This window comes from Microtus pennsylvanicus, chromosome 13, assembly GCF_037038515.1.
Source record: "Microtus pennsylvanicus isolate mMicPen1 chromosome 13, mMicPen1.hap1, whole genome shotgun sequence".
Taxonomy (NCBI): domain Eukaryota; kingdom Metazoa; phylum Chordata; class Mammalia; order Rodentia; family Cricetidae; genus Microtus; species Microtus pennsylvanicus.
In genome coordinates, this window is record NC_134591.1 from 20,863,531 (window position 1) to 20,890,824 (window position 27,294).

The window sequence follows — 27,294 nt, forward strand, 5'->3', positions numbered from 1 at the left end:
TTTGGTATCAGCCAAGTACACCCTTCAATTATTCATTTATTTTTACTTTTTACATCCAGAAGATTTCCCCTCAGTTACTCATATACCCACACAGAACCCATTGACCCATGTTTGGGTCATGTATATGGGTCAGTGTATATATATGACAGTCAATAAATACTGACAAAATAGTTCTTGGAAGTAGGACACTGACATTGCTGGCAGGGCCAGAAGCATCATAAACATCTTCTTGACCCCTCTGCTCTAAGGGACTGGGGGTCAAGGAAATCTGGGAACAAAAATCTTAGACTTTCCCTTAAGTGTTTAGCACAATGTTTGTTTGCTATCGCAATGGACAGCTTGCCTTTGTGATGAAAACCACGCTTTACCACACCCAGCAGACAGCTTCCACAACTTCAGAGAGGGAACAGACTCTTAGGACAGCTTTGTTCTTCAAGGAGCACTGTCCTGAAGAGATCCTCTTCAGTTCTAGCACATTCTCTCTACTCCACCTTCATTTCCATCTCTGAAGTACAGGAAGCAGCTGGGTCTGCGGGTCGAATTGGTAACTCTTGGGAACTTTCAGAAAATGAACCCACAAGTCTTTTCCAGTGACACTGCAGTGTCTGTGTGCCAGTGACATCGACACCCTCTTCCCAGTGTCCCTGACTCATCCCATTTCCTCAGCATTCACAGTGCCAAAGACTCAGCCACACCCGGAGACCCTGCAGGTTAATCCTGAGCCAAGTGTTCTAGGCTGTAGGCCTAGATGGTCTAGTGAAGAGTGTGCTGGTCACTGTTTAGCTCAAAAGACTTGGTAATGTCCACTGGGTGAGCCTTACCCAGTCCGTCGCCAGGCTGGAGAGAAAAGGTTGGGGTTCCCCTAAAGAAATGAGAGCTTCGTCGCTCCACTCCTTAAAGATTCAAGCCTACAGACTTAGCTGCGGGTCTACTGGTTTGCTTGCACAACGTATCCTGAGCACGCCAGGGCCTGTAATAGCACGAGGCAATTCCTAAATCAATTTCTGCTTGTGTACCTGTCTTCACACACACACACACACACACACACACACTTTCTGTCACACTCTATTAATCTGTATGGTCTATCTACACAGATACATGGATGCTGTACTCAACACACACACTTTCTACCACATTCTATCAATCTGTGTGGTCTATCTACACAAATATATGGATGCTGTACACAATGCACACACATACACACACACTTTCTATCACTCTATCAATCTGTATTGTCTATCTACACAGATATATGGATTCTATACACAACAAACACACACACAGACATTTCTCCGGGGAATCCTATCAGAGGCCAAAAGAGGAAGGAGAAAAATATGATCATCTCACTAGTCAGAGAATATCTTGAAGTAGAGACAAAACCGCGTCTTTGTTGCTGTTGGTTGAAGCGTGTGGAACAGGGTGAACTCCATCCAAGAAGAGTAGATTTAAGAGTTCTGAGAGCCAGAACACACTTGATGTGTTTTGACTAAAAGACGAAAAACACTCTTCCCTCCAAGAATAATTGAGAGTCAACAAACGTGGCAGTGTAGAGCCAGAGGAAGGACACAGAACTTGGAATCCAACAGACTGGATGTCTTTGATCAAATTATTTAACTTCTGATATTTAGTTTCTTCACGTATAAAATGCAGACAATAAAGCTTACCACAAAATGTTTATGAGACTCAAATGAGATTTATGCAAAGTAGGCCTGATCTTTAGATAACAATTTTAAAAAAGTTCTTGTCTCGGCTGTAAAGCATTGTAGGCGCTAGAGGACGGGGAGCTGTACTATAAAAAAGACATCTAGACACGACAGGGCCTCAGCACCCACGAACACAGGGCAGCTGGTTATCTGCACAAGACTGGGCCCAAGTACATTTCATCTTGGGTAGGGGAGGGAGCACAAGGCAACACCACTCCCGGAGGGTCCATTGACAGTTAATAGCTGCTGGGGGAGAGAGAGGACCTTGTTTTCTGCGGTGTAACTGTTAGTAAGTTCCCCGTGCCCCAATTTAAACTTAGTGGGTCACATACAGAAAGAAGATGGGGGGGGGCGTTGATGGGGAGGGCAGTGGGCAGGGGAGGGTGATAAAAAGAGAGAATGGGGAAGGAAAAATTAAGATGCATTATAGAGGTGCAGGAAACTGTCTAGGAATTAAAAGGGGGAAAATGTTTGTATCTGCTGCTACGGTTAAGACCATCATCAGCTCCTGGGGGATTCTCATGCAGCCTTGTAGGCTTCCACATTTACATGTTTATTTGAAGATCCTTAAAATGCCAGTGGATAAGACGCCTGACTAGGCAGACTCCTTAATGATGTAGTTATAGCTATGAATGTCTAGTATGTACCTTAAATGTTTCAGGCAGTGTGTGAGTGCCTTGGGTACCGAATCTTGTCTAATTGTCCCCACAATTTTGCAGGCAGACTTCTCAAAGATTCGGAGGTGTGGTCGTTTGAATAAGGATGGCTCCATAGGCACATGTATTTGAATGTTTGTTCCCTAGTTGATAGACTGTTATTTAGGAAGCATTAGGAGGCATGCCTTTGTTGAAAGGGTGGACTTTCGGGTTTCAAAAGTCCACACCAGGTCAAGCCTCACTCTCTCTGTCTTGGGCTTGTGAGTCAGGAGGTCTGTTTTCAGCTGCCACTCTAGTGCCCTGCCTGCCTGGGGCCATGCTCCCTGCCATGAAGGCCATGGGCTAAGCCTCTGAAACTGTAAGCAAGCCCCTAATCAAATGCTTTCTTCCATAAGCTGCCTTGATCCCAGTGCCGCATCTCAGCAATGGACCAATAACTAAGAAGGGGGGCACTGAAGAGTTCATTGTCTGTTTTCCAGATAACAAATGGCAAAAGGGCAACTCAAACCTATGTCTGCCGGACTCTAAGGCCCATGCTTTCCTTCCTTCCTGCCCTTCCACCAATTTTTGAGGTCAGTCCCTAACAGTCATACTGATGGCCCAGCGTGCTGAAGGCTGGGTCTCACTGCCAGGGGTATGGAGGCAAGGAAATACCACTCCCCGAAACGTCTCTCTCCTTATCTCTGGCACAAACTACATGCCAGCCATACTTGCCTGGATGGTGAAGAGAACAGGCTGTTTCCGCACCTTCCCATCCACAACGAAGCCTTGGTTCTTCCTGTCTGTGGCCAGGAAAGTGAAGCCGTCAGCCTGGGAGCCGCCTCCGGAGTGCTGATAGGCCACATCCCTGCTGTCCACATCTTGCTGGGTAAAGTTATGGTGAAGGACTTTCCCCTTCAGGTAGAGGTACCCGTGGCGGGGGAGCTGGACCAGAAGGAAGGTTAGGCTGTCTGGAGGGGTGTCAGGGTCGGTCAGCTGGAGGTGCTCAGTGGACAGGAGGCCCATCGTCCCTTCTGCCAGCCTCAGCCCCTTGTTCCTGGTCACCACAGGCAAGGCCCTGTCCACAGTCTCCAGTGTGATCTCAAATACCCCCTGCTGGGTCTGCAGTCCGTTGCTGATGGTAAATCTGGCAAAGAGAGGCAAGGCAGCCTTCAGCATGGGCTCTTGTGGCACCAACGACTGGAATGAAACGATAACATACACACCTTTACTAAAGGACACGCTGCACTGGGACCCGAAGGAAAAGACAAGGCGGGCTTTCAGACGAATACCTGCCTGTTATTGAACCAGTTGCTGGGTAACATACAAGCTGACCGTTCTACAGTCAGGAGTATTTCCCCAATACCACTGACATCCCTCCTATATGAAGCAGGCAAGCTCGGTGCAATCTTTTGTCCTAAAAGGGATTTCCTGCCTTTGTATGATTATCTGAGTAGCTAGGATATATTCATTACTTTTAATTTTGTAATATTTTTTCATGGAATGTAGAAAGCTTAACTTTAAAGACTAATCACTGAACCCCCAGTATAATGAGATACTGGATAGAATAATTCTTTCTAATGTATATATTTTCATGGTTTTTTTTTCTGGTACTGGGTATTTAACCCAGAGATTTACATGTATTAGATTGGCACTCCACCCCTGTGTTACATTCCCAAACATCTTTTTTATTTCTGTAAAAAAGAAATGTCTCTATCTCTGTCTGCCTGCCTCTCTCCTTCTCCTTCTCCCACCCCATGTGTGTGTGTGTATGCATGCATACCACAGCACACACGTGAAGCCAACAGACAATCTCCATATCAGCGTCAGGTTATGCCTTCCACTCTATTTGAAACAAAGTCTGTTATTTGCAGCTCTGTATGCCAGGCCAGCGGCCCCACCCCCAAGTTCCCAGGGAGACTTCTGTCTCTATCTCCCATCTTCCCACAGGAATGCTGGGATTACAGATGTACATTACTGCATCCAGCACTGAAAGGTTCTGGCTTTCTTTACTCGGAGCCTCCAGCTTGTACTATGAGCACTTTTCTTACTGACTGAGCCAAACCTTTTTTTTTGTTGTTGTTGTTGTTTTTTAACTGTTTTGAGACATAGTCTCACTAACTTGCCCAGACTGGCCTTGAACTCACTATGTAGCTTAGTCGGGCCTTAAACTTTGAATCCCCCTGCCTTCATCTCCTCATGCACCACCAGGGCCTAGCTAATGGTGACATTTGTAAAAATAGACCACATTATTCAGCCATGTCATATTATAGCCCAGGCTCCTTGCCGGGCCTTCTTATTATGCCTTTGTAAGACAAAGTCACACCAGATGCTACTCAACAACATGGCATCATATGATGCTCTAACCTCCAAGAGTCTACACATGTTTTTCTGCACCTGCTTCATTTGAGGTGGGTAGGGTTGATGATAGACAAGGATCCTTTCCCTTCAGAGAAGACACACAGTGGAGGGCGCAGACAGGAAGTGTAGACACGCAGTGGAGGGCGCAGACAGGAAGTGTAGACACGCGGTGGAGGGCGCAGACAGGAAGTGTAGACACGCGGTGGAGGGCGCAGACAGGAAGTGTAGACACGCAGTGGAGGGCGCAGACAGGAAGTGTAGACACGCAGTGGAAGGCACAGACAGGAAGTGTAGACACGCAGTGGAGGGCGCAGACAGGAAGTGTAGACACGCAGTGGAGGGCGCAGACAGGAAGTGTAGACACGCAGTGGAGGGCACAGACAGGAAGTGTAGACACGCGGTGGAGGGCACAGACAGGAAGTGTAGACACGCGGTGGAGGGCACAGACAGGAAGTGTAGACACGCGGTGGAGGGCACAGACAGGAAGTGTAGACACGCAGTGGAGGGCGCAGACAGGAAGTGTAGACACGCAGTGGAGGGCGCAGACAGGAAGTGTAGACACGCGGTGGAGGGCACAGACAGGAAGTGTAGACACGCAGTGGAGGGCGCAGACAGGAAGTGTAGACACGCAGTGGAGGGCGCAGACAGGAAGTGTAGACACGCAGTGGAGGGCGCAAACAGGAAGTGTAGACACGCGGTGGAGGGCGCAGACAGGAAGTGTAGACACGCGGTGGAGGGCACAGACAGGAAGTGTAGACACGCAATGGAGGGCGCAGACAGGAAGTGTAGACACGCAGTGGAGGGCACAGACAGGAAGCTGGAGGCAGCGCTGGCCCAGGGTGTTGATTCCACACACACTGCTCTCATAGCTTTAAGTCAGTAGCTCAACAGCCCACACACAACAAATCAAGAGTTGAGGTACTGCCAGGTGGTGGTGGTGGACACCTTTAATCCCAGCACTCAGGAAGCAGAGGCAGGCAGATCTCTGTGAGTTCGAGGCCAGCCTGATCTACAGAGTTTCAGGACAGCTAAAGCTATACAGAGAAACCCTGCCTCAAAAAACCAACCCCTCCCAAACTCCCCCCACAAAAAAGAAAGAGTTGTAAGTCCGTAAGTACAGTGGCCAACTTTGAAAAGCAAGTTAAAATGACATGCGTTCTCTTACAATGTCTGCTCTCACAAGCTAGAGTAAGTGTTTGCCTTCCAGCAATCACTAAGGTTATTCTACTCCCTGCAGCCAGGCACATATCAACATTGGATTCTGATAACATTTCAACATACTATTTCTACTTTAAAGAAATTTAAGAATAGCAAGAACTATACTAGTTAGCTTTCACTGTCTACTTGACATGGCCTAAAATCACCCAAGAAGGGAGTCTCCATTGAGGGACTGTCCAGACCAGGTTGGCCTGTGAGCATGTTTGGGGGGGAGCAACTTGATTATAAATTGATGTAGGAGGGTGTAGCCCACTGTGGGCAGCATCATTCCCTGTGCATGTGATCCTAGGCTGTATAATAAAGACAGCTAAGCTTGAGTCTCTGAGAGCGAGCCAGTAAAGGAAGTAGCAACCACACTTGGTTTCTGCTTCATACTCTTGATTGGGTTTCTGTTCTGACTTCCCTCAATTATGAGTACAAGTCAAATAAGTCCTTTCTTCGTCTAAAGTGCATCTGGTCATGGTGTTTGCAGAGAAAGGAGACTACAAACTTATGTAAATAAGACACAATATTAAAACTCCAAAAAGTCAGAAATTCACTACTGCAAAATGAGAATGACAAATTTACCCCAGACCAAAGGAACGAAGGTACTGAGAGCTACTGAAAGTAACCTCTTAGCATCCGCTGAAGTATATGCAGGATGCATGCTCCACCGAGGTAAAAGTATGGAGTGTTAACGTACTGGTGCAGACATTTCTAATAATGTATGTCTCTGGAATCTGACATTAAATCATAAAAATCTCTTCGTTTCAACTAGAGAAAGCATGGCATTTATTTTACAAGCCTGACATATTTGACTAGGAAATTCTTTATCCTCCATGGACTGACTCTTGGGCTTCAGTATCTATCCGAGGGTAGAGCCTCTATTCTTGACTAAGAAGGAACCTGAAAGCAGGCTGCAAAACCAGTCTTCCTGGGGCAAAGGACTGAGTGGGGCAGGAGGAGGAAGTATACTTAGCAGAAAGCCCAGGGAGACAGGTTTGGCTGAGCACAGATTTTGCTTTGAAGGTGATGCTAAAAGGCCTAGAATGTGTTTTGATCGAATCAACCCTTCCCCCTCCTCTAATTTTCCCTCTATTCCTCCACTACTTTTCTCTCCCAACTTCATGTGCTCTTCTTAAGCTGAGTTCACTCAGTGGTACCTGGATGTAGGACAGTCGATGAGAGAATGGGTAGCCTCTTAGAGCCAACAGCTGCGACAAAAAGTGACTGTCTCTCCTTCAGCAGCCATCAACTCCGGATGGCTCCTTAGCAAGGGGTGGGACTTCTTGAGCCCCTCCCCAACCATCCTGGTATTCTGACTGGTTTGGTCTAGTGCACATAGTCACATCTGCTGGGAGTCCCTCTGTGCCGGGCCCAGCAAATTCCGTTGTCACCACGGTCTTCCGCGACCATCGTCCTGCACCAGTCTGTGACGATGCGGCCCGAGCCATAGGGGAGAGGGATGACGTCAATGTCCTGTTTGGAACTGAGCACTCCACGGTCTTTTATTGCCCACGATTGACTGGTTGCGGGTCTGTGTTAATCACCATCTGTTTGGGGTGTGGCGGGGAGCTCTCTAGCTGTCCATTCTGCCACAAGCGAAATGGCTCTCTGTTCCCTAACGGATTACACACAAAATGTGCTTTCTGCGGGAGTTTAAACCAGCGATCAATAATAAGGTGAGACCTCAGTGGGTGGTTTATGACTCTGTCCATGAAGCAGAATAATTGTAGCAGGTTTTCCCCTAGGGCCGATGACCTAGCCAGGCATGATTTGGGGCCGTCATTTGGAGCTCCATTAATTGTACTCTGGTGGATTGGAACTTAAATCCAATCAGAAAGCAACTGGCTACTCCCATAACATCTGTGCCACTGTTGCCCATGGACACTTATTGCCAGGCTAGATGTTACTGTAGCTCTCAGGTTTGGGGGAGGCTAAGGATTTTGAGCTTTTTATTTAGCTAGTCACTGGTATGGGAAGAGATTGGCTACAAGGAAAATAAGATATGACCCATAGAATAAGCAACCTAAGTTAAAATAGCTAAATGAAATCAAGTAAAAATTTCTTATTCCTCCAATCTAAGTTTATAAAGAATGTCATTTTCCTTGGCACACCAGTGTATACAGTTTGAAAAAAGACCCTGAATTGCTCTGAGAATTATACGTCAAAAAAACAGTAATTGTATTTTCTTGGTAAATACGGACCTTTGATTCATAAATTCTCTAGGAATTGGAAATCTTCCTTGGTTAAACATGAAGTATTATCAAATAATTTTGATGAGAAACAAGTACACTTAGGAAAATTTCTGTGCATTCTTTGGACTTTTTTGCTGAGAGCTCCAAAGGTCAAGGGAGAAGCGCTCTGAGGTGTTGAGTGCTGAGCTCCGCCTCTCTGACGAAGCTTCTCACAGGACTGCATTCTCTGCTTGCCCATTACTTCAGCAATGCTCCTCTCTTCTAGTTCCATCCAATGGCCCAAAGTGGACGGGGAAAAAAGCAAGACGCACTCTCTGTGTACCCAAGGCCTCTTTCCCTCTTTACTCCTCTGAAATATGCTCACCCCTTCATTCTTCCCGCCCCCTTTCTGAGGTGAAATGACTCTCTATTCCCCTACCATATCTCAGCATCAAGTGTGCTTTCTGAGGTATTTAACTTAGTCATCAATAACTTCGCACCAATAACAATAACAATAATCTAGGCCAAAAGGCATCCAGACTCCTAATTTTCTTAAATTTTATTCCATGTGTGTGTGTGTCCCTGTGGGTGTGTTACTTACATGTGGGGACATGTGTATTCACACGTACATGCATGTGGATGCCCAGAGTGACACTGGGTGTCTTCTTCGATTTCTCGCTACACTTTTTTTCTTTTTTAAGGTAAGGTCTTTTACTGAATCTGGAGCTCATGAATTTAGCAACAGTGGGCAGAGCGTGAGCTCCAGGGATCTGCCTGACTCTACCTCCTCAGCGCTGGGATTACGGATGTGCGCCATTGTACTGGACTTTTAGTCAGCTCCTCACACCCGCAGAGCTACCTTTTGTACCAGCTGAGCCATATCCTCAGCTTTGTGGTACGCAGTCTCAATATTACCACTGCTCGTAGAGTTCGTGTCCCATTAAAGGGCTGTTAAATAGTAGCGAAAAAGGAAGAAGGCAGCAAAAAGAAAAGGTGAAACCATTGGAAGCAACAAGATTCAGCGTGAGACGTGCGTGGTGAGTCACTGGCTCCTCTGAGGTGGCCATTTTTAATATTTGACTGGAGACCGGGTTCTGAAAAAACGTCTTCTGAAGACAGGTTTTCAAAGCTCAGTGTCAAGGCCAGCCATGACCTCTGTGAGGACACTGGAACTGTCCTCTCACACCTCCCCTCCTGATGCCGGGGAATCTGACCACCTGGGGAACAGGCAATGCGCCATCTGACAGATGGGAATGAGGGTGAGCAGGCTAGGGGACCATGGAGGAGTAAGAAATACATTTACTGAGGCCAGTGCTCCCAGCTGGGCCACCGAAGCAGCTGTCTGCATTGACCTAAAGCTAATAAGTCAGGGGTGAAAAAGGATGCAATTTCCAGACATGACTGAGTCAAATACATCATTCCACTTTTGTGAATAATGATGGACGCCCCGCACTGGCGGGGATGCATCGCCAAGGTGAGAGACAGAGTGAGCGGTTCTGCTTGGATTCCCATCAGAGCGAAACCAGCACAGCAATCGAACAAGGTCAACACAGTTTTCGCCTGCAAAAGGCTAGCAGAGAGTCTCGCCCAGGCCTCCCTTAAAGCCCTGCAAACACATTCTGTGAGTCAACAGCGTCCATCCCGAGGTTAGAAAACTGGCCGTATGGCAATATTAGCTCCTTCTGCAGGTCCATTTTGTTTGATTTCCCTTGGTACCCGCCTCCCGGGGAAAAGACACTGCCAGAATGACCAGTATCCTCGTGAAATTTGGGGAATGACTTCGGATTCATCTGGGGGTGTCTGCCTGGTCTGATTTTACCATTACCACAATGCTGTCAAGCTTCCTGCATTTCCTGGCAATGGAGTTGGCTGAAGAATCTGCCATCTGTCATGGCATTTAAAAGATAAAAATGGAATCATAAATAGCGCCAGCTCCTCAGGAAAAAAAAAAAAAAGTCCAGCCGGCATGTCAAAATGGAGGACATTAACATGTTCTTTCAGGACCCAGCCGCCAGCAGCTGAAGTCAGCTTGCTAATCGCTCCATGTCATCTGTCCTAGCGTGGGCTGCCAAATCTCTCTTCCAGGCCAGCAGCACCAAACAATGCAGGGGAAATTTATGATTCACAAAATATTTTTGCAGAAGGTAAAATCCAACCATTAAGCCCTATTTAATTAAGGCTGCCACATCTTACATTAAAAAGAGAAAGGGGAAACATTCTCCTACCATAGAATTCATCCCTTTTACCCAGCCAAATTCCTTGCCAAATTTAACAGCGAGCAACATAAATTTAGGTGATTAGATTGGTTGCATATATTTAATTTTTAAAAAGCGCCATGATCACACTTTCATTAAAACAGGCACTCAGCTTTGGTTCCGAGCCACCTGACAAACAACACGGCAGCCTGCGATTGGGTGAGCAAAATGACAAGATTAAAATGTGGATCTTGGGCAGATGCGAGGCTCCTCCATTATAAATATGTAAAACTGCTGGCCCCAGATCAGAGCGACACATGGAGGGGCTTCCTTTGCACAAACAGAGTCTCCACAAATTTTTGACACAAGAAAGGTACAGCGCAAAGAATACTTCATTTGAAATAAACTCTCAGCCCCCCCAGTGAGTTCTGATGCGTGATTGTTATTGTCAACTGGGTGACTTCCTTTGCCTCTTGGAACGTTAGGATTTTGTGCACAAACTGGTAAGAAGCACATTATTCTCAAGATGATGGTTGGAGGCCTGGGAGACAGAGAGACTGGGGGTGTCTGGCCCCAGCCCCAGGCGATGTGGGTGTTCAGACAAGAGGAGCATCCCCACAGGTAAATGAAGGTGCTGGAAAACATGAACACTTCTGGCCCCTGTGTTCTCCCTGAAGCCCTGTTTTCTAATCCCAAGACACTCAAAGGCCATCTTGGTGAAGCCCACAAGCCTGTACTACCTTTACTCTCAGAATTTGCTGTTTCGCTCTATTTGTTTGTTTGTTTTTGCTTAACTGTTTTTTATTTAAGTAAATGTATTTAGAAAGAAACTTTTTAACTCAAAAGCTAGAAATACTTGCATATTAAAAGTCTCAATTCCATAAGTGCTACAAAAATAGATACAAGGAAACAATTTTTTAAATCTTGGGTAGATGTTCCTCAAGGGCACAGATACCGAGGCTTGTATTCTTTGTTAAAGAGAGGAACCTAAGCATGCAGAGCTCTTAGGGCACAGCCACACCAATCCTTGACCTCCCTGGGAAGCACTCTGAGGAGTGAGTGAGCCAGCAGGCCAGCTTCTCATTCTCAAGTCCTTGGTTTCCATGCGGCTTCTTCCTCCAGCAACCCCCACAGTTTCACACCTTTGCACCACCTAAGACCCAGTCCCTGGCTCTAGACAATCAGGCCCCTGATTTCTGCTGACCAAAACCTTCCAAGAAACCCAGTGTACAAAACCCATGTAGGAAACAGAATGTCAAGAAGCAAAACAAAGTGAAGTCCAATTAGCACACTGAGGTGAGGACCCCAGGGCCCTTTGGAACCAGCCCCTCTTCTCTTTGTCTCCAGCAGGGTCTGGGATGGCTTCTGGAAATCCTCACAGACCTTCAGAACATACTCATAGTAGCGAAGTAGGCCAGCTCAAGGATGCTGGTCGTGAGGCATCAGATTCTTGAAGGGCTTTCAAAGACAGATTACAGCGGGGATTGAAATTACCCAAACTAGCACAGGCCCAAGAACTTGGATTTTGCTCCCAGGTAACTCCCTGCTGAGCTAAAGGAAGAAGATAATTCTAGGGGAACTAGCTTTAAAAGGCCAGCTAAGGTTACTTTTGCTGATAGGAGTTAAGCATTTCATAGGATCACTAGTCCTTAAGTAAGGGACTTGGGCTTAGGTTTTGCCATCTTATCACCTGGCCCTCACTTCCCTACATCTGTGTGCATTCACTCACTGGTTCCCCAAAGCAGCTCCCTGCTTCCTCTGCCAGCCACTAATGTCTGGAGCTGACAGTCCTGTGGGCACTGACTAGAGACACAGGAATGGAGAAAAGCAAGAAGGTCCAGAAATCCGTCTAAAATCAAAAGCCCTGGTTCTAATAGGCATGCATTAGACCAAGGAGCACCCACTTCCCTTAGCAAAGAGAGAAGGAGCAAGCACCAGTCCTCCCTGAACCTTCCACAGTCCTCCATAATCCTGCTTGCTGCTGCAAAGACGGAAGGTGAGACTGTGGCTGTGGGAAGAACATACTAAATAACAACAGCAACACCGGTACAACAACAGCAGGCAGTGCTCGCCCAGGTGTTCCTATACGCCAGATGTTGTTGTACACACATCACATGCCTAGTTCCTTCGGGCCTCGCCATGACCCTGTTTGGCAGGTACAATGATCACTATTCAGGCCCATGGAAGGGGCAACAATACAAGTGGTTGGGTAACTTGATGAAGCCCATGGAGCTGTTAGTCACAAAGGCAATACATGACTCTTAGCCTCTATTTTCACCATGGCAACGTGGCACTTAAACACAAGAGCCAGCTAGGTGAGCAAGCTCTCCCTTCGAACGGTTTCATTCATGCCCAGCAATGCTGAAACACAGATTCAGTAAAGATATCGCTCCATTAAATAATTCTCTTTCTGTTTTAGGACATCTTTAAAGAGTCAGAGTGGGCAGGAGAGGTGCATCAGCTAGCAAAGGTTTGGTCTGAAAGCAAACTTAAACTTGAGTCCTAGAAGCCACATAACAAATGTTGGGTGTACTGGCCTGCTCTGGTTATCCAGTGCCGGGGACAGAGACAGGAGGCTTCCTGGGCTCGCTGGCCAGCCAACCTGGCCTGCTGCGTAATATCAAGGCTAATAAGAGACGTTGTCTGAAAACCAAGCATTTGAAGAACAACATCCAGACTTGTTCTCTGCGTTGCACGTGTTTTTGCACTTGCACACACAACAGGCGTGCAACACTCGTACAGGAACACACATATGAAAGAGAGGGATGGAGGGAGGAAAGACAGAGTGATAAACGGAAGTACTGATTCCTGTCTGTTGATGTTTTGGTTGTTGTTTAACACTGGACTTAATCTAGACGACCCCTCAGAATCACGTTGAAAGCTCCAATGACAAGCAACATCATCCTCTCCGATGCTTCGACTGCTCACCACAGCAGGAATTTAGACAGGTAAAATATGACAGAGAAGGAAGCCATTGGAGCGCGGTTCCTTTCTATCCTGTGGCAGTTTATGGGAGTTTATAACCCACTGGATAACACAGGAGTCTAGTATGCCCGTGTTACCGTATGGTGCACTCTGGGAGGATAAGTGGACATGGTAAACATCTTACTGGGATCAGAAGTCCTGTATATATGGCAGATAAGTGAATGCACTCTAACTGGTGAAAGCCAGGGGTAGATCACATACCCACTACCTAATCCAAGATTGCCCAGTCCTTATGCCTGGCCTGGATCTCCAATTTTATCAGGGACCACAAACCAGCCATCTTCCCCATCGCTAGACACAGCCCTCAGAATTTCTCCTGCTTTATGAGGCTAGAAACAAATTTCCACATTTTAAATGAAGGCAGATTTGCATTAGTGTTGTATCTTTGCCTTTTCACCTCAGATCGTTATTCATCCCAATGATTTATTTGATGCTGAATCCTTGAGCAGGTGCACAGTCCCCAATTATAACCCGGTTTCTATGGGGAAATATGATCCACTTTGTGACAACGTGATTTATGATATAGTTACAGGAACATGTTGTGTCAAAAGGCAGTGCCTGCTCATGCCAAATTTATTATGCTAATATGCGCCTTTTCCTCAGATAGAAAAATGCAGTCGGAAAGGGGGAATTACATTTCTATGTTTTTCTGGAGCGGGGGGGGGGGAGTCTTCTCAGTTCTTTGTGTTCTTTTCAGAGAAGAGCTTGAACACAGACCTGCTGATCTCACTTAGTTTTTAACCCCAGCCCTGGTGATTTGCAGTGCTTCTATCATTTTAATAGCAGGCTTTCACTTTTGCCACAGTCAGGAAACAAGAAACCCCAGCTATTGGGGAGCCAGAAAGGACCTCATGTTCCCTCCTTTAAAGGATCGCATTGTTTCAAGCATCCCGAAGCTATGTAAGATGTTAGAGAAACACACAGCACAAAGGCTACTGCTAATATACTAACTTCACTCCTTTTCTCTTCCTAAACATTCATTTAAGGATGGGTTCAGAAAAACGTCATGGGCTCACCTGAAGTTGTCACTGGGGACGGCCGCCCGGCTCTTGTGTATGTAGCAGACTGTCTGTCCTGCTATGTCCATTTGGCTAAAGCTGGTGATGGGGACTCCGGGATAGTGGACGTACTCCACCTGGCCATACTGCGGTGGGGACGTGATGAGATAGAGTAGTTCCTCGGGCTTGTCTGCTCCATCCACAGCCAGGAGAGTGGCAGTCGACAAGAAACCTCTGTCACCTTTGGCTACCACGAGTGGTTTTGTATGAATCACAATATCACCTGTGTGGCAAGGAGATTTTGGTTAAGATTCATATTTTAAAATGCTTGATGCCCCTATTGCCGAAGGTACCACACACTTCAGACTCAGGACCTGGAGGAACTGGGGTGGATCTGATCTGGATCCAGCTCCTCCAGCTCCTCCCTCAGGACTGGCTCCCTAAGGGTTAAAGGGGTCATGCAAGCTGCCGGGGAGAAAAGCAGCCAATGGTGTTCCTCGGCTATAAAATCTCTCATTCATTGTCAAAGACATTTTTTTTGCAGGAGATGCAACTATTACAGAAACCCACAACTGTTCAAAAGGCAGAGAACTACCGCCTTTGGGGCACCCAACCCCAACATATTTGCACCATAGTCTGAGGTGCAGGGAACATAGTGGAAGAGGAGCCGGAAACACCGGAAGTTGGATGATCAGAATACCTGTGAAAATAGGGTAGCTGCACCTACGAAATCTTAACACTACATTAATCTAAACAAGTCCCACAAAGACAATACCAGTGGGCATGCCAATCAATGTGCATGGTAGGAATCTCACAAGGTGCAACCCTTAGATGGCAAATATCCACCTATAGGTGATTAACAGCTGTTGAAAGTGGATGAACCAGTCTGGTCCAGGAATGAGCCCCTGATAAGGTTATTCAACCCCCAATGGTCAGACCTAAGCACACATATGCATGAGCAACATTAAATGGACTCAGCAGGTTGCGTGCATATGGATGTAGCAATAGAGATTGAAGAGGAAGAGCCAATAATTTGAGAGGGAGTGGGAGGTACACGGAAGAAATGGAAGGCATTGGAGAGGAACAGAAAGGGAGGAAATGCTGCAAACAGAGCACTCATGTCCGCCATTCTCAAAACTCCCTAAATGAAATACATGTGCTACCTGTGATGCATAATCTTCATTTTTTTTTTCAAGACAGGGTTTCTCTGTAGCTTTGGAGTCTGTCCTGGAACTAGTTCTTGTAGACCAGGCTGGCCTCAAACTCACAGAGATCCGCCTGCCTCTGCCTCCCAAGTGCTGGGATCAAAGGTGTGCGCCACCAAGGCCCGGCTTAACCCTCATTCTTAACTTGTTTGGATTTAGGATCACCATGGAAATACAACTCTGGGTACAGCTGCTAAGGACTCACCTTGAATGTAGGCAGTATCATCCATGAGATGAGGCCAGAAAGAATAAAAAGGAAAGCCAGCCAATCACCAGTCTTCATTTTTCTATTTCCTCACTGAATGCAAAATGGGTAGCAAGCTGCCTCCAGTTCCTGCCACCATATCTCCCCGCACTGTGAGCCAAGATAAGCCCTTCTTCCCCCAAATTGCTTCTCAGTATTTGATCACAGCAACGGGGACTGGAACTAACACAACATCCAAGGCAAATATAAACAACAAAGGCCAAACTGCAATCAAGTCAAAACTAACTGCTGTGGGATCCTTTCTAACTAAAGAAAAGGATGAGTCAAAAGGACTGAGCAAACCCTTCACAGAAGAAGCAAGGGCACATTTTATAATACGCCTGCTTGTAATGCTTAAGAAAGCCCGTAGATGAGCATTTGAATGCGCGAGATAGAAGTGATTAGTGCACACTGATGATGTTTCATTCACTGGACAGCCATTAAAAATGATCACATCTAAAATAATAAGGTTTTAAGTTAGAGATGTAGCTCAGTGATAAAGCGTTTGCCTGGCATGCCCAAGGACCAAGGCTCAACTCTTAACACCACACCATAAGTAAATAATAGAAATGAGCAGGGCTGCTTGGCGTCAGGCATAGGACTGGGCTCTTCCATGCGCTCAGCTATACTGAGAGGAGGAGCTTTATGGCAACCCACAGATGAGAATCGGGGTGTGGAGATGCTACTTCTGCTAGAGCCTATGTGTTAATAATAAAGTAGAGCCAGAAGCAGCTCCAAGTCACCAGCTAGAAGCACAACTCATAACCGCTGCACCATTCTACTCCTTCCTCAACAATCGGCAGGCGCCAAAGGGGCAAATATCCAACAAGAAAGATAAAATATGTGAAACAGATTAAAAACACAAAAGCCACCAGGTGTGGTAGCACACGCCTCTAATCCTAAAGCAGAGAGGCAGGCAGATCTTTGAATTTCAGGCCAGCTTGGTCTACAGTGTGAGTTCCAGGATGGACAGGGCTATACTGTGAAACCCTGTCTCAAGAAACAAAACAAAAAAACAAACAAAAAACCCAACCAAACAACAACCCAAAACCCAATTAGCTATCTCTCTGCCACCTGCTTGTGAATGGGATGGAGGCATTGGATGCTGCTCTATAGCCAGGCTTACCTGCCTGCTACTGCTCCCATAGTGGTAGTCAGGGACTGAGCCATGCTCACCTGCCTGCTGCTGCTCCCATGGTGGTGGGTAGGGACTGAGCCATGCTCACCTGCCTGCTACTGCTCCCATAGTGGTGGGTAGGGACTGAACTATGGTTATCTGCCTGCCGCTCCTCACAGTGGTGGTTAGGGACCAACCCTCTGAAACTGAATGCTTCACTATTGCCTTGGTCATGGTATCTCATCACAGAAATAGAAAGTAACTAAGACAAACCTCTTGAGAAAACAAGGGGAAATAAAACACCAAGCAGCATATTTATGTTTACATTTATTTATTCAGTGTGTGTGTGTGTGTGTGTGTGTGTGTGTGTGTGTGTGGCTAGTTCCTGCAGAGGCCAAAAGAGGGCATCAGATCCTCTGGAACTTGAGTTACAGATGGCTGTGAGTCATCATGTAGGTACTGGAAACCAAACATAGTCCTCTGCAAAGCAATAAATGCTCTTAACCATTGAGCCATCTGCCCGACCAAACTCTGGAGGCATCTTTGGTTATCATTAACTAAAGATCATATTGGTTTCTACTGCCAGAGGCCAGCCTTGCTATTAAACATACCACAGTTCACAAGGAAATTTCCTGTGACAAAGATTATTCATTCCAAAATGTCAGGAGTGCAAAGACGATGGAATTCTGTTTCAAATAACCAAACTGGTATTTTGAGCATACTGAGCTGTTTATCTCCAATTGAAATGAAAGACTCAAAGACCATTGTAAATTCAAATGAAAAGCTAATTTGCAGATGCTTTGAGGTAACGGTGATAAACATACCAAACACAGTAAGAGGAGCAAACAAATATTAGCAGGGAAAGTCAAAATATTGCAGGGCCCTTTTCCCAGGGGCATAGCCGCCTATAGGAGGAGGAAGAGTACCCAGCTCTTCAGCACTGGGAAGGAAGGCAGAGTTTGGAAATAGCTAAACTACAGTCCTGTGCACCCTAAACATCTCCTAAAGGCATCCTTTCTGCCACTGTGGAAATCAGAACACATCTTATCACAACTGGAAGGTTAAAGTTGTTTATAATAGGCCCTAGACAGAGCTAAGCATGTGGTCTGTATAAAGGAGATGGTAGGACCAGCTGCTCAATATGACTCTACTTGAGATAAGGTACGCTTGGATTGGAGAGATGGTCCAATAGTTTCGAGCATTGGATGCTCTTTGCAGAGGACCTGGGTTCAGTTTCCAGCACCAACATTGCAGTTCACAACCATTGGTAACTGCAATTCTAGGGTATCTGTCGCCCTCTTCTGGTCTCCAGGGGCACCAGGTGCACATGATACACAGACATACATACAAAGCTCATACACATACAGCATAAAAATAAATAAAAAATATAAATAGGGCCAGGCAGTGGTGGTGCATGCCTTTAATCCCAGCACTCAGGAGGCAGAGGCAGGTGGATCTCTGAGTTCGAGGCCAGTCTGAACTACAAGAGCTAATTCCAGGACAGGCTCCAAAGCTACAGAGAAACCCTGCCTAGAAAAACCAAAATCAAAAACAAAAACAAAAAAATAATAAATCTTTTAAAAAGTTATACATGTGATACTGTGAGCAACATAATAAGCAACTTATAAATGTCAAAAGTTACAAAAATAAAATAAAGAAAATAGGATATAATGCTGTACAGTGATAAAACACCACTCAAAGAAGCAAGAGAAATTCTGAGCTTCTTAAATGTTAATGGACAAATAAATCTGTCTGCTTACTATAGGTTTTTATAAATCTTTCTTAAAATAATTGTCTATCAGTTATGGTGGACTGTGGTAGGGCACTTTATACCCTAACATCATTCCCTTCTGGGTACCTGCTGAAGTTTCTACTGCCCAATTGCCCTTAACACAGCCTATGACTAAGCTTCAGCCAGTGGAAGGTGTACAGAAAAGTGAGCTGCCTTCAAGCAACTGATGAGGCCCTGGTTCACATGTGACTCAGCCTCTCGCTTCCGAAGTGACTGTAGCCCCAGAGATGAGGAGATGACGGGACAGGAGATGCTCCAGGTCCCTGTGGAACAGCTTCCCCTGCGCTCTGAAGCTAAGTCAGTAAGAAGATAGCCTGCGCTATCACCTGCCTGTGCCAAAATGAGAGCTGTATTCCATTTGCCTGAGCATCCTGCGTACACCGTTCTCCTAGTGAGGTTTCTGTTGTGCTGATAGAACACTGACCCAAACCAGGTTGAGCAAGGAAGGGTTTTGGGTCACAGTCCATCATCATCAAGGAAAGCCAAGGTAGGAGCTGGAGGCAGGAAATGAAGCAGAAGTCATGAGGGAACACTGGATGACTTCCTCCCATGGCTTGCTCAGACTGTTTTGTTCTACAACCCAGGACCACCTGGCCAGGGGTGGTACTGGGCCCTCCCACATCAACCATTTATCAAGAAAATGCCTACAGTCTAGTCTGATGGAGGCAATTTCACAACTGAGGCTCCTTCTTCCCGGATGTTATCACAATCTAACCAGTACAATGACAGTTTTACAGAGAAGAATAAATGTATCCAGAGTCATCTAGCTTATCTATCTGACTGTCCTTAGTGTCAGAACAAGTTTCATAGCTGGAAAACATGTAAATAAAATATAAATATGCCCCCAAAGTAATAGTAACTCATTTGATGAAAAATTAATTCAGGACAACTGTAATTATACCACACACATAAAACACTTCTCTGTTATTTGAATTGCACTTGAATCATTGTATTTAATTCTGAGCATCCTAGCAACCAAGGCAAAACAAGGAAGCATTCAGTCAATGAAACAGGATCAGAGACTGTTTGATCTGAAAACATTGAGACGTTGTGATTGAGAACAAGCTACGATTCTTAACCTCCCGGTGTAAGCTGCAACCATAAATGCAGAGCAGTGGCACTGGCGTGTCAGGAGCTCACATTCTCCTCTGTATGTTGGTGTTGGGCCTGAGTGTGTGTCTGTGCAGCATGAAGCCTGTGGAAGTCAGGAGAGGCTCTGGACCCCCACACAGCACATGCGTGTGTGCTCTTACACCAGTCCACTTCCTCTGGCAATCCCTGTCCCGGGAAGCATGGGAAAACGCATCCTCACCTTTTTGTGAATCTTCGATGATGATGAGACAGTCAAACACAGGTGATCTGTTGTCCCCATCCCAGAGGTAGAAGGCGAAACTGTCTCCATTCTGGGAATCCATCTTGCCAGTGTGTGTGTATCTCAGCAAGTTCAGGTCCACGTCCTCCTGAGTGCACTGCATGCCAGCTGAGAGAGGGACCCAGTCCCTTCCTATCTGGAAAGTGCCACAGTCAGTCAGGGGCCCTGGCTTCCCCAGCTATTAGTGGATATTTCCCCTGTGCCCTAAAAAACTTCTAGTGGGAACTCTTTGGGAAAATTCTAGACTAGTTTCTGCCTTGGAACCTTATATTTTTCTTTTCAAAGAAATATATTAAAATACTTTAAGACCTTGCATGAAAAACAGCTTCAACCAGAGTACTTTTGACAAAGTCATTCAACAGCATTGGTATTTCCAAGGTATTTATCATCAGTAATCATGGATGATTAAATATCCCAATTAACAAGAACAGGAAGGCAATCAGCCGCTGAAACAGGCTGCTTAGAAATTAAATGTTTTTCTTTTAGAAGTTCTTCTTTTTATTTGTCTTAGTTTTTATTTTTGCACAACTAATAAAATCTCATTTTTGTTTTTTTTTCCCCCAAGGTGGCTTATTTGCTTCCAGCTCATCAAGTAAAACAAATCCAGAATGAACTGGCATTTTCCCCCAGCCCTCTCTCACACACACACTTTTTCTCGTCTTCTCTCACACACACAGACACACACACTCTCTCACATACATGCACACATGTGCGTGCATGCACACACACACTCACATACACACTTTTTTCTTCCTCTCTCTCACACAGACACACACACACTCACACACATGCACACATGTGCGTGCGTGCACACACAAACACACACTCTCTCTCACACACACGCACACATGTGCACACACACACACACTCTCTCACACTCTCACACACTTTTTCTCCTCCTCTCTCACACAAGACACACACATACTCTTTCTTATACACACTCTCTCTCTCACACACACACACGCACACGCGCACAGACACACACTCTTTCTTACACACACACTCTCTCTCACACACACATACACACACGCACACGCGCACAGACACACGCTCTTTCTTACACACACACTCTCTCTCACACACACATACACACACGCACACATGCACAGACACACGCTCTTTCTTATACACACTCTCTCACACACGCATACACATACGCACACGCGCACAGACACACACTCTTACACACACACTCTCTCTCACACACACATACACACACGCACACACGCACAGACACACGTACTCGCACACACACAGTCAGTGGAAACTATTAACTGTCAGTGCCGTCCACGGTCTCCATCAGGATCTCTGAAGCCCAACTCAGGTCAGTCCTAGTTCAGCACGTGTTCTGCACAGTTTGGGGCAGAAATTGTGGCTGTTGTTGTTGTTAGAAGAAGCTTTTATGGTGGCAGACTGGAGAACAACTGAGAAAGTATTATGGAATAAACTATTAGACCTATAATGTATTAATCATCCTGTTTTAATTCTCCTAAGTTCCAAGCATAGCTTTTTAAAAAAATGGCTCACAAAACTCATTTCGTGTAACTGGAGAAAATGTCACTTTCGGTGATCCACAATATAAACCACACTGCGGTTTACCTCTCTGGTCATTTGTTGGTCAACCCCCACCCCCAACTCCCAGCAAGTCTTGGGCTCTCCTCTCTACGTCATCACTTCTCTTGCTCTTCTTGGTGAGATTTCTTCTTTAATATTTCTGCCCACATGACATTTGCAGACGTATGTCTTACTGCAGGTCCCCTGGGTAGAGTTACTTATGTTGTACTAGTTAAGCTAGGTTCATTCTTTGATGAGGTCTATTTGTAAGTACAGACTTTCAAATAGACTCTCTTAAACCCGGCAGCATAAGATCCTATTTAATTTCTCCTCTTGGTAATATTGTCCTAGAAAATAAATACAGGGGAAGGCATCATTTGTTCTCTTGTTTCTAATTCTTCATTTGTATTCCCAAATATGGGTTTGACTTAAGAGAATCATCTGAAGCCAGAAAAAGGAAGAAGAAAAGAGAAAGAGAAAGAGAGAGAAACACAAAATGGAAAAAAAAAACAAGCAAACAAAACCGAAGCAGCGCTAACAAGCACACAAGAAGTCTTAAGAGTCCACGAGGCCTGGAGGCCCGGTCCCTAGCCTCAGTCAACCAGCCTCAGCGAGCCCGAGGGAGGTGTGAGAAAATGGTGTGCAGCCTGCTGGGACCCTGGCCCCATCTGGATCTTCCCATATCCAAAGTAACGCAGGCCCCAAGCCACCCAAACGTGTGCGCTCTCGCTGTGTTTCTGCTTCATTACGCTGCGAAATGAAATAAGGACACAGCTGTACCTCAATTTAAGTCAGTGATTGCTCTTCTCTCTGACTCTCTGTGGTACCCACGCTCTGTGACAATCAAGCTGTTCCCCACAGGATGAAGCCTCGCAGCTTTTCCGCTCTGAACCGGCCTGCGTTAAGATTAAGACTCAGGCATTCACACCGTGGCCGGCTAGAAGTTGTCGCTAGCCTCTAGCTACCGTTCACATGAACATCCTGACCCGTGAGTGGGCTGACCTTCTCAAGTGGCTGATCGATGATTCACGTTGGACTAAACATTAAGCATCGTGCCCGCAATCTGTATAGATTGAAAATTTGCTATTGCCGGACTAAAAGGAATCGAGAGGGCAGGGCGTAAGCAAGCTGCTGGAAGAGCTAGCACGGAACCCGGGTGATTTAATCCTTCATGTGCCTATGTGCCTTCATGTTTCCATGCTTTTCACCTTTTTCCTAGGAGCTATGGAGCCTGTTCTGGAACTGGCTCTGTAGACCAGGCTGGCCGTGAACTCACAAAGATCCGCCTGCCTCTGCCTGCTGAGTATTGGGATTAAAGGTGTGCACCACCACTGTTTGGTACACTTTCTATTAAAGCTTGAGTATATATACAAGCTTTAATATATACAAGCTTTTAATTTTGGAATGTTGATTTCCTGCCATACAGTTTGTCAGATTCGATTACAGTTGATAGTAAGACATGAGAGCCACCAGGGAGCAGGGTGGGAGAACATGGACCACTCTCTAGTGTCGTTTTTGATTCGAGAGTTTATTCTCTCCCACATCGCATAAGGCTGGGAAGAGGGACTTCAAAATAAAGACATATTTTAAACGCTGCCATATTCCTGAGAATAGCTTAGATCATGGCAAAGAAAACAAGAGAGGCAAAGAGAGTGAGCGATCCAGGGATGGGAGGGTACAGAAGTTAGGATGAAAGAGTCGAAGAGAGGGAAGGAGGGTTGGAGGGAGGAAAAGAAGGGGGTGTGGCAACAGATGTAAAAGGTTTCTGATGGAAAAGAGGAATGCAGTTGGGGGAAAAAAAGAAAGAAAATCTAAGTTCCATGGATCAAGATGAAAAAGTCTGGTGAGGATGTAGACCCCTCAAAATATGCTGGATTCTCCTTAGAAGTCAGCTTCTTGTTCCAAACCGGTAAGCCTTTCCTTCCGAATCTAGGGACAATTCTCAGGGGAAGGGAGCAATGGAGAGCCTTAATATTGGATTAATTACAAGTTGATAAAGAAAATTCAGAAGGGTATGAGTTCCTCCTGGCAAAGGAAAAGTAAATGTTTTATTTTTTGAGTCGAAAATATGCCCATTTGAGAATACATTTCAATTGTATGAAGGTATGTGCTGATAAAATTTACACCTGCTTTGGAAATAAAGGTGAAAGGGTCATTCTAGGGCCAGAGAGACTGCTCGTTGGTTAGAGCTCGTACTGATCTCGCAGAGGATCAGGATTTGGTTCCCAGCACCCATATTAGGTCGTTCACGACCCTCTGTAAATCCAGCTCCAGGGAACCTGACCTCCATGGGAACCTGACCTCCATGGGCACCTGTACACGTGATGCATATAAATTTACACAGGTACACATACATTTAAAAAATAATTAATTAGGGGCTGGTGAGGTAGCCCAGAGATTAAGAGTGCTCTGGCTGCTCTTCCAGATGTTTTGAGTTCAAAAGATGTGAGCCAACATCTATAATAAGATCTGGTGCCCTCTTCTGGCCTGCAGGCGCACATGCAGGCAGAATACTGTATCCATAATAAATAAATAAATCTTAAAAATGCAAAAGCACTATAACAACAATAATAATGATAAATTAAATAAATGTGTTCATGGGCCACTTACCTTAAGCTGAAGTTGCCCGTTTTGGGGAAGCCTTTGGAATAAATACTGAATGGTCTCCCTGGGAGAGTCTTTATCGATGGCGTTAAGAACAGCACTAGACAGAACACGCGTATCGCCCACGGCCATAGAGATTTCAGCCTTCCTGTAGAAAGGAAAATGCCCATGTTGATGTGAAAAAGGAGGGCGCAATTCAGCAGGGAACACTTATATCGGCTAGCACAGATTCCACCTTCAAGAACTAAGAAATAAGAATTAGCACCCAAAATACTGGAAACTGTGAGTCACATACCAAAGTCTGAAGAGGGGGTGAGAGCCAGCAGTCATGACTAGGATGCTACGGGAGAGATGTTTCTCATTGTTTACAAGAGTAGAACTTTGCAATTTTCTAATACTGATTTTGCTTCCAGTCTTTCATTTAATGCTTCCAATGTCTCCATGAAGAAAGTAGGTCAGGTACTATAGTTCTAATGCAACAGACAGAATCCTACCAAAAGCAACTTATAGAGTGTCTTAACGTTCTTCCTAAATGCCCTCCTGAGGCAATAGTCTTTGGTTATCTGTGATCCTCTAATGTCCTCGTTCTCCTCCTGAAAAGGCAGTGGTGCATGTGATCTTCCCAGGTTCATCTTCCTCAAGTAGAGCCACCGGGCTGACTCCTGGCATCCGGACACCAACCGGAAGCATGAGCAGATGGGACAGCGACAGCTGCAGCTTCCCTGTGGGCTCCGCAGCCTTTCCCTGGCCTCGCCCAAGTGTAGAAGGGATTTCTTTCCCCAGTGTTTCCGCTCTCCACTGTGATCATAGTGAGCTCGCACGTGACTACTGTTCACCTCTACAGCTTTGCTTCTGAGAAACAAAAGAATGCTCCAAGTCCTTGGCCTTGAGACGAAGGACAGCAAGTCCCACCAGCTGACATCAGGGACCACCAGGTCTTCTGCAGAGAAGGCAATGCCCGATGCATCATTCAAAGAAGGCTCTCTGCTAGCCCAGGACTGGCAACTTCCCAGATGGGAGCAGGAGGACTTCATCCACCTCTGCGATGAAGCGGATGAGCCACCTGCAGGAGTCGAGAGCTGACGAGTCTGCTGCTGATTATGGAGATTAGCAGGGCCTTGTCCACGATGAGTGACCATGAGCAAGATGAATGCGTCAGGAAAAGGGTGGCAGCATTACATGTACGGGTGACAAGTATCACCATCTGGGTTACATGTAGGGTGACAAGTATCACCGTCTGGGCTACATGTAAAGGTGACAAGTATCACCGTCTGGGTTACATGTACGGGTGACAAGTATCACCATCTGGGTTACATGTAGGGGTGACAAGTATCACCGTCTGGGTTACATGTAGGGGTGACAAGTATCACTGTCTGGGCTACATGTAGGGTGACAAGTATCACTGTCTGGGCTACATGTAGGGTGACAGGTATCACCGTCTGGGTTACATGTAGGGTGACAAGTATCACCGTCTGGGTTACATGTACGGGTGACAAGTATCACCGTCTGGGTTACATGTAGGGGTGACAAGTATCACCGTCTGGGCTACATGTAAGGGTGACAGGTATCACCGTCTGGGCTACATGTAAGGGTGACAGGTATCACCGTCTGGGCTACATGTACGGGTGACAAGTATCACCGTCTGGGTTACATGTAAGGGTGACAAGTATCACCGTCTGGGTTACATGTACGGGTGACAAGTATCACCGTCTGGGTTACATGTAAGGGTGACAGGTATCACCGTCTGGGTTACATGTAAGGTGACAAGTATCACCGTCTGGGTTACATGTAAGGGTGACAAGTATCACCGTCTGGGTTACATGTACGGGTGACAAGTATCACCGTCTGGGTTATATGTAAGGGTGACAGGTATCACTGTCTGGGTTACATGTACGGGTGACAAGTATCACCGTCTGGGTTACATGTACGGGTGACAAGTATCACCGTCTGGGTTACATGTAAGGGTGACAGGTATCACCGTCTGGGCTACATGTAGGGTGACAAGTATCACCGTCTGGGTTATATGTAAGGGTGACAGGTATCACCGTCTGGGCTACATGTAGGGTGACAAGTATCACCGTCTGGGCTACCCCAAGAGAGGCCTCGGGGAAAGGACTGTGTTAGAGACAATTTGTCCAGAAAGGACTCTAGAAGTAGAAAGATGAGAGCTAGTAAGAAAGGAAAAGGCCATAATGGATGTTTTTACTGCTGAAGGCACTTGGCATTCAATCCTAATAGAGTCTTCTAAGTTTAATTTCTGGTTTTCGTTTTGTTGTTTGAAGAAAAGAGACCCGACTAAGTTGTCTAGGTTCGAGACATCCTCTTGCCTCAGCCTCCCAAGTGACCAAGACTGAAGATGCACACCACAGCACCCAGCTAGAATCTCTTGAGGACCCACACAGAGCATGGCCTGGATTAGCTTCTGGAGGACAGGAAGCTGTGACATTTGTCTTATCTAGTATCTCCAATAGTTGCCAACTGTCTGCCTTGCGGTTATTGACTGTCTGATCCCACGGATCTGCGTGAATTGCGACAGCTCCCTAAGAAGGAGAGTGGAGTCACTGACTGTGGGCATCTGAAGTGGAACACTGCCCCTGTGCACAGGACAGGTGGGCCGAAATCATGTGACTCGGGAACCGAAGCACCTACGACAGCACCTAAAGGAACCATCAAGGAAATGGGGTCAAGCGCTGGCAAAGACCAAGCTACTCTTGGCCGAAATGAACACGGCGGGCATCAGATTGTCTGTGTGTGAATGGGGAGAACGGCTTGTAACATGGAAAACAAAGAAGAGTCGTGACCACTCGCCATATACAGTCTTTCGAACACTCTGACATACCATACTTGCAATGATCCTATGAAAACATGCTAGCAAGCATCCTCGCCGTCTGCTAAGAGGGTAAAGGGGAGGCAGAGAGATGTGAAGTGGCATGTTTACTTCTTACTTCTGCTAAGCGACTGTCTGCGTCACCCTGACTTAAGATTTATTAACCACTGGGACACGGAGGAAAGGAAATGGGAACAGCTGGAGATGCAGGAGGAGAATGAGGATGCTCTGGGAGGCAGTAAGAGTTCTTCCAAACAACACAGATGGAAGAGAAAGGAGAATCTCTGCTTCTTTCCTCAGGAGGAAAAGAAAGAGGAAGAGACAGGAA

The 27,294-nt window shown here is 46.1% G+C and overlaps 1 protein-coding gene across 1 annotated transcript in view; it reads right to left on the minus strand.

The window, feature by feature from the left end:
* Frem1 (FRAS1 related extracellular matrix 1) overlaps nucleotides 1-27,294 on the minus strand; it is a 126,119-nt gene that overhangs the window by 36,777 nt on the left and 62,048 nt on the right. Inside the window, exons 21-24 of the mRNA XM_075946037.1 lie at nucleotides 24,146-24,287; nucleotides 19,922-20,117; nucleotides 14,270-14,534; nucleotides 3,074-3,485 (exon numbers count right to left, since the gene is read on the minus strand). Coding sequence (XP_075802152.1) covers nucleotides 3,074-3,485; nucleotides 14,270-14,534; nucleotides 19,922-20,117; nucleotides 24,146-24,287 — 1,015 coding nt within the window. The remainder of the gene's footprint in view (nucleotides 1-3,073; nucleotides 3,486-14,269; nucleotides 14,535-19,921; nucleotides 20,118-24,145; nucleotides 24,288-27,294) is intronic.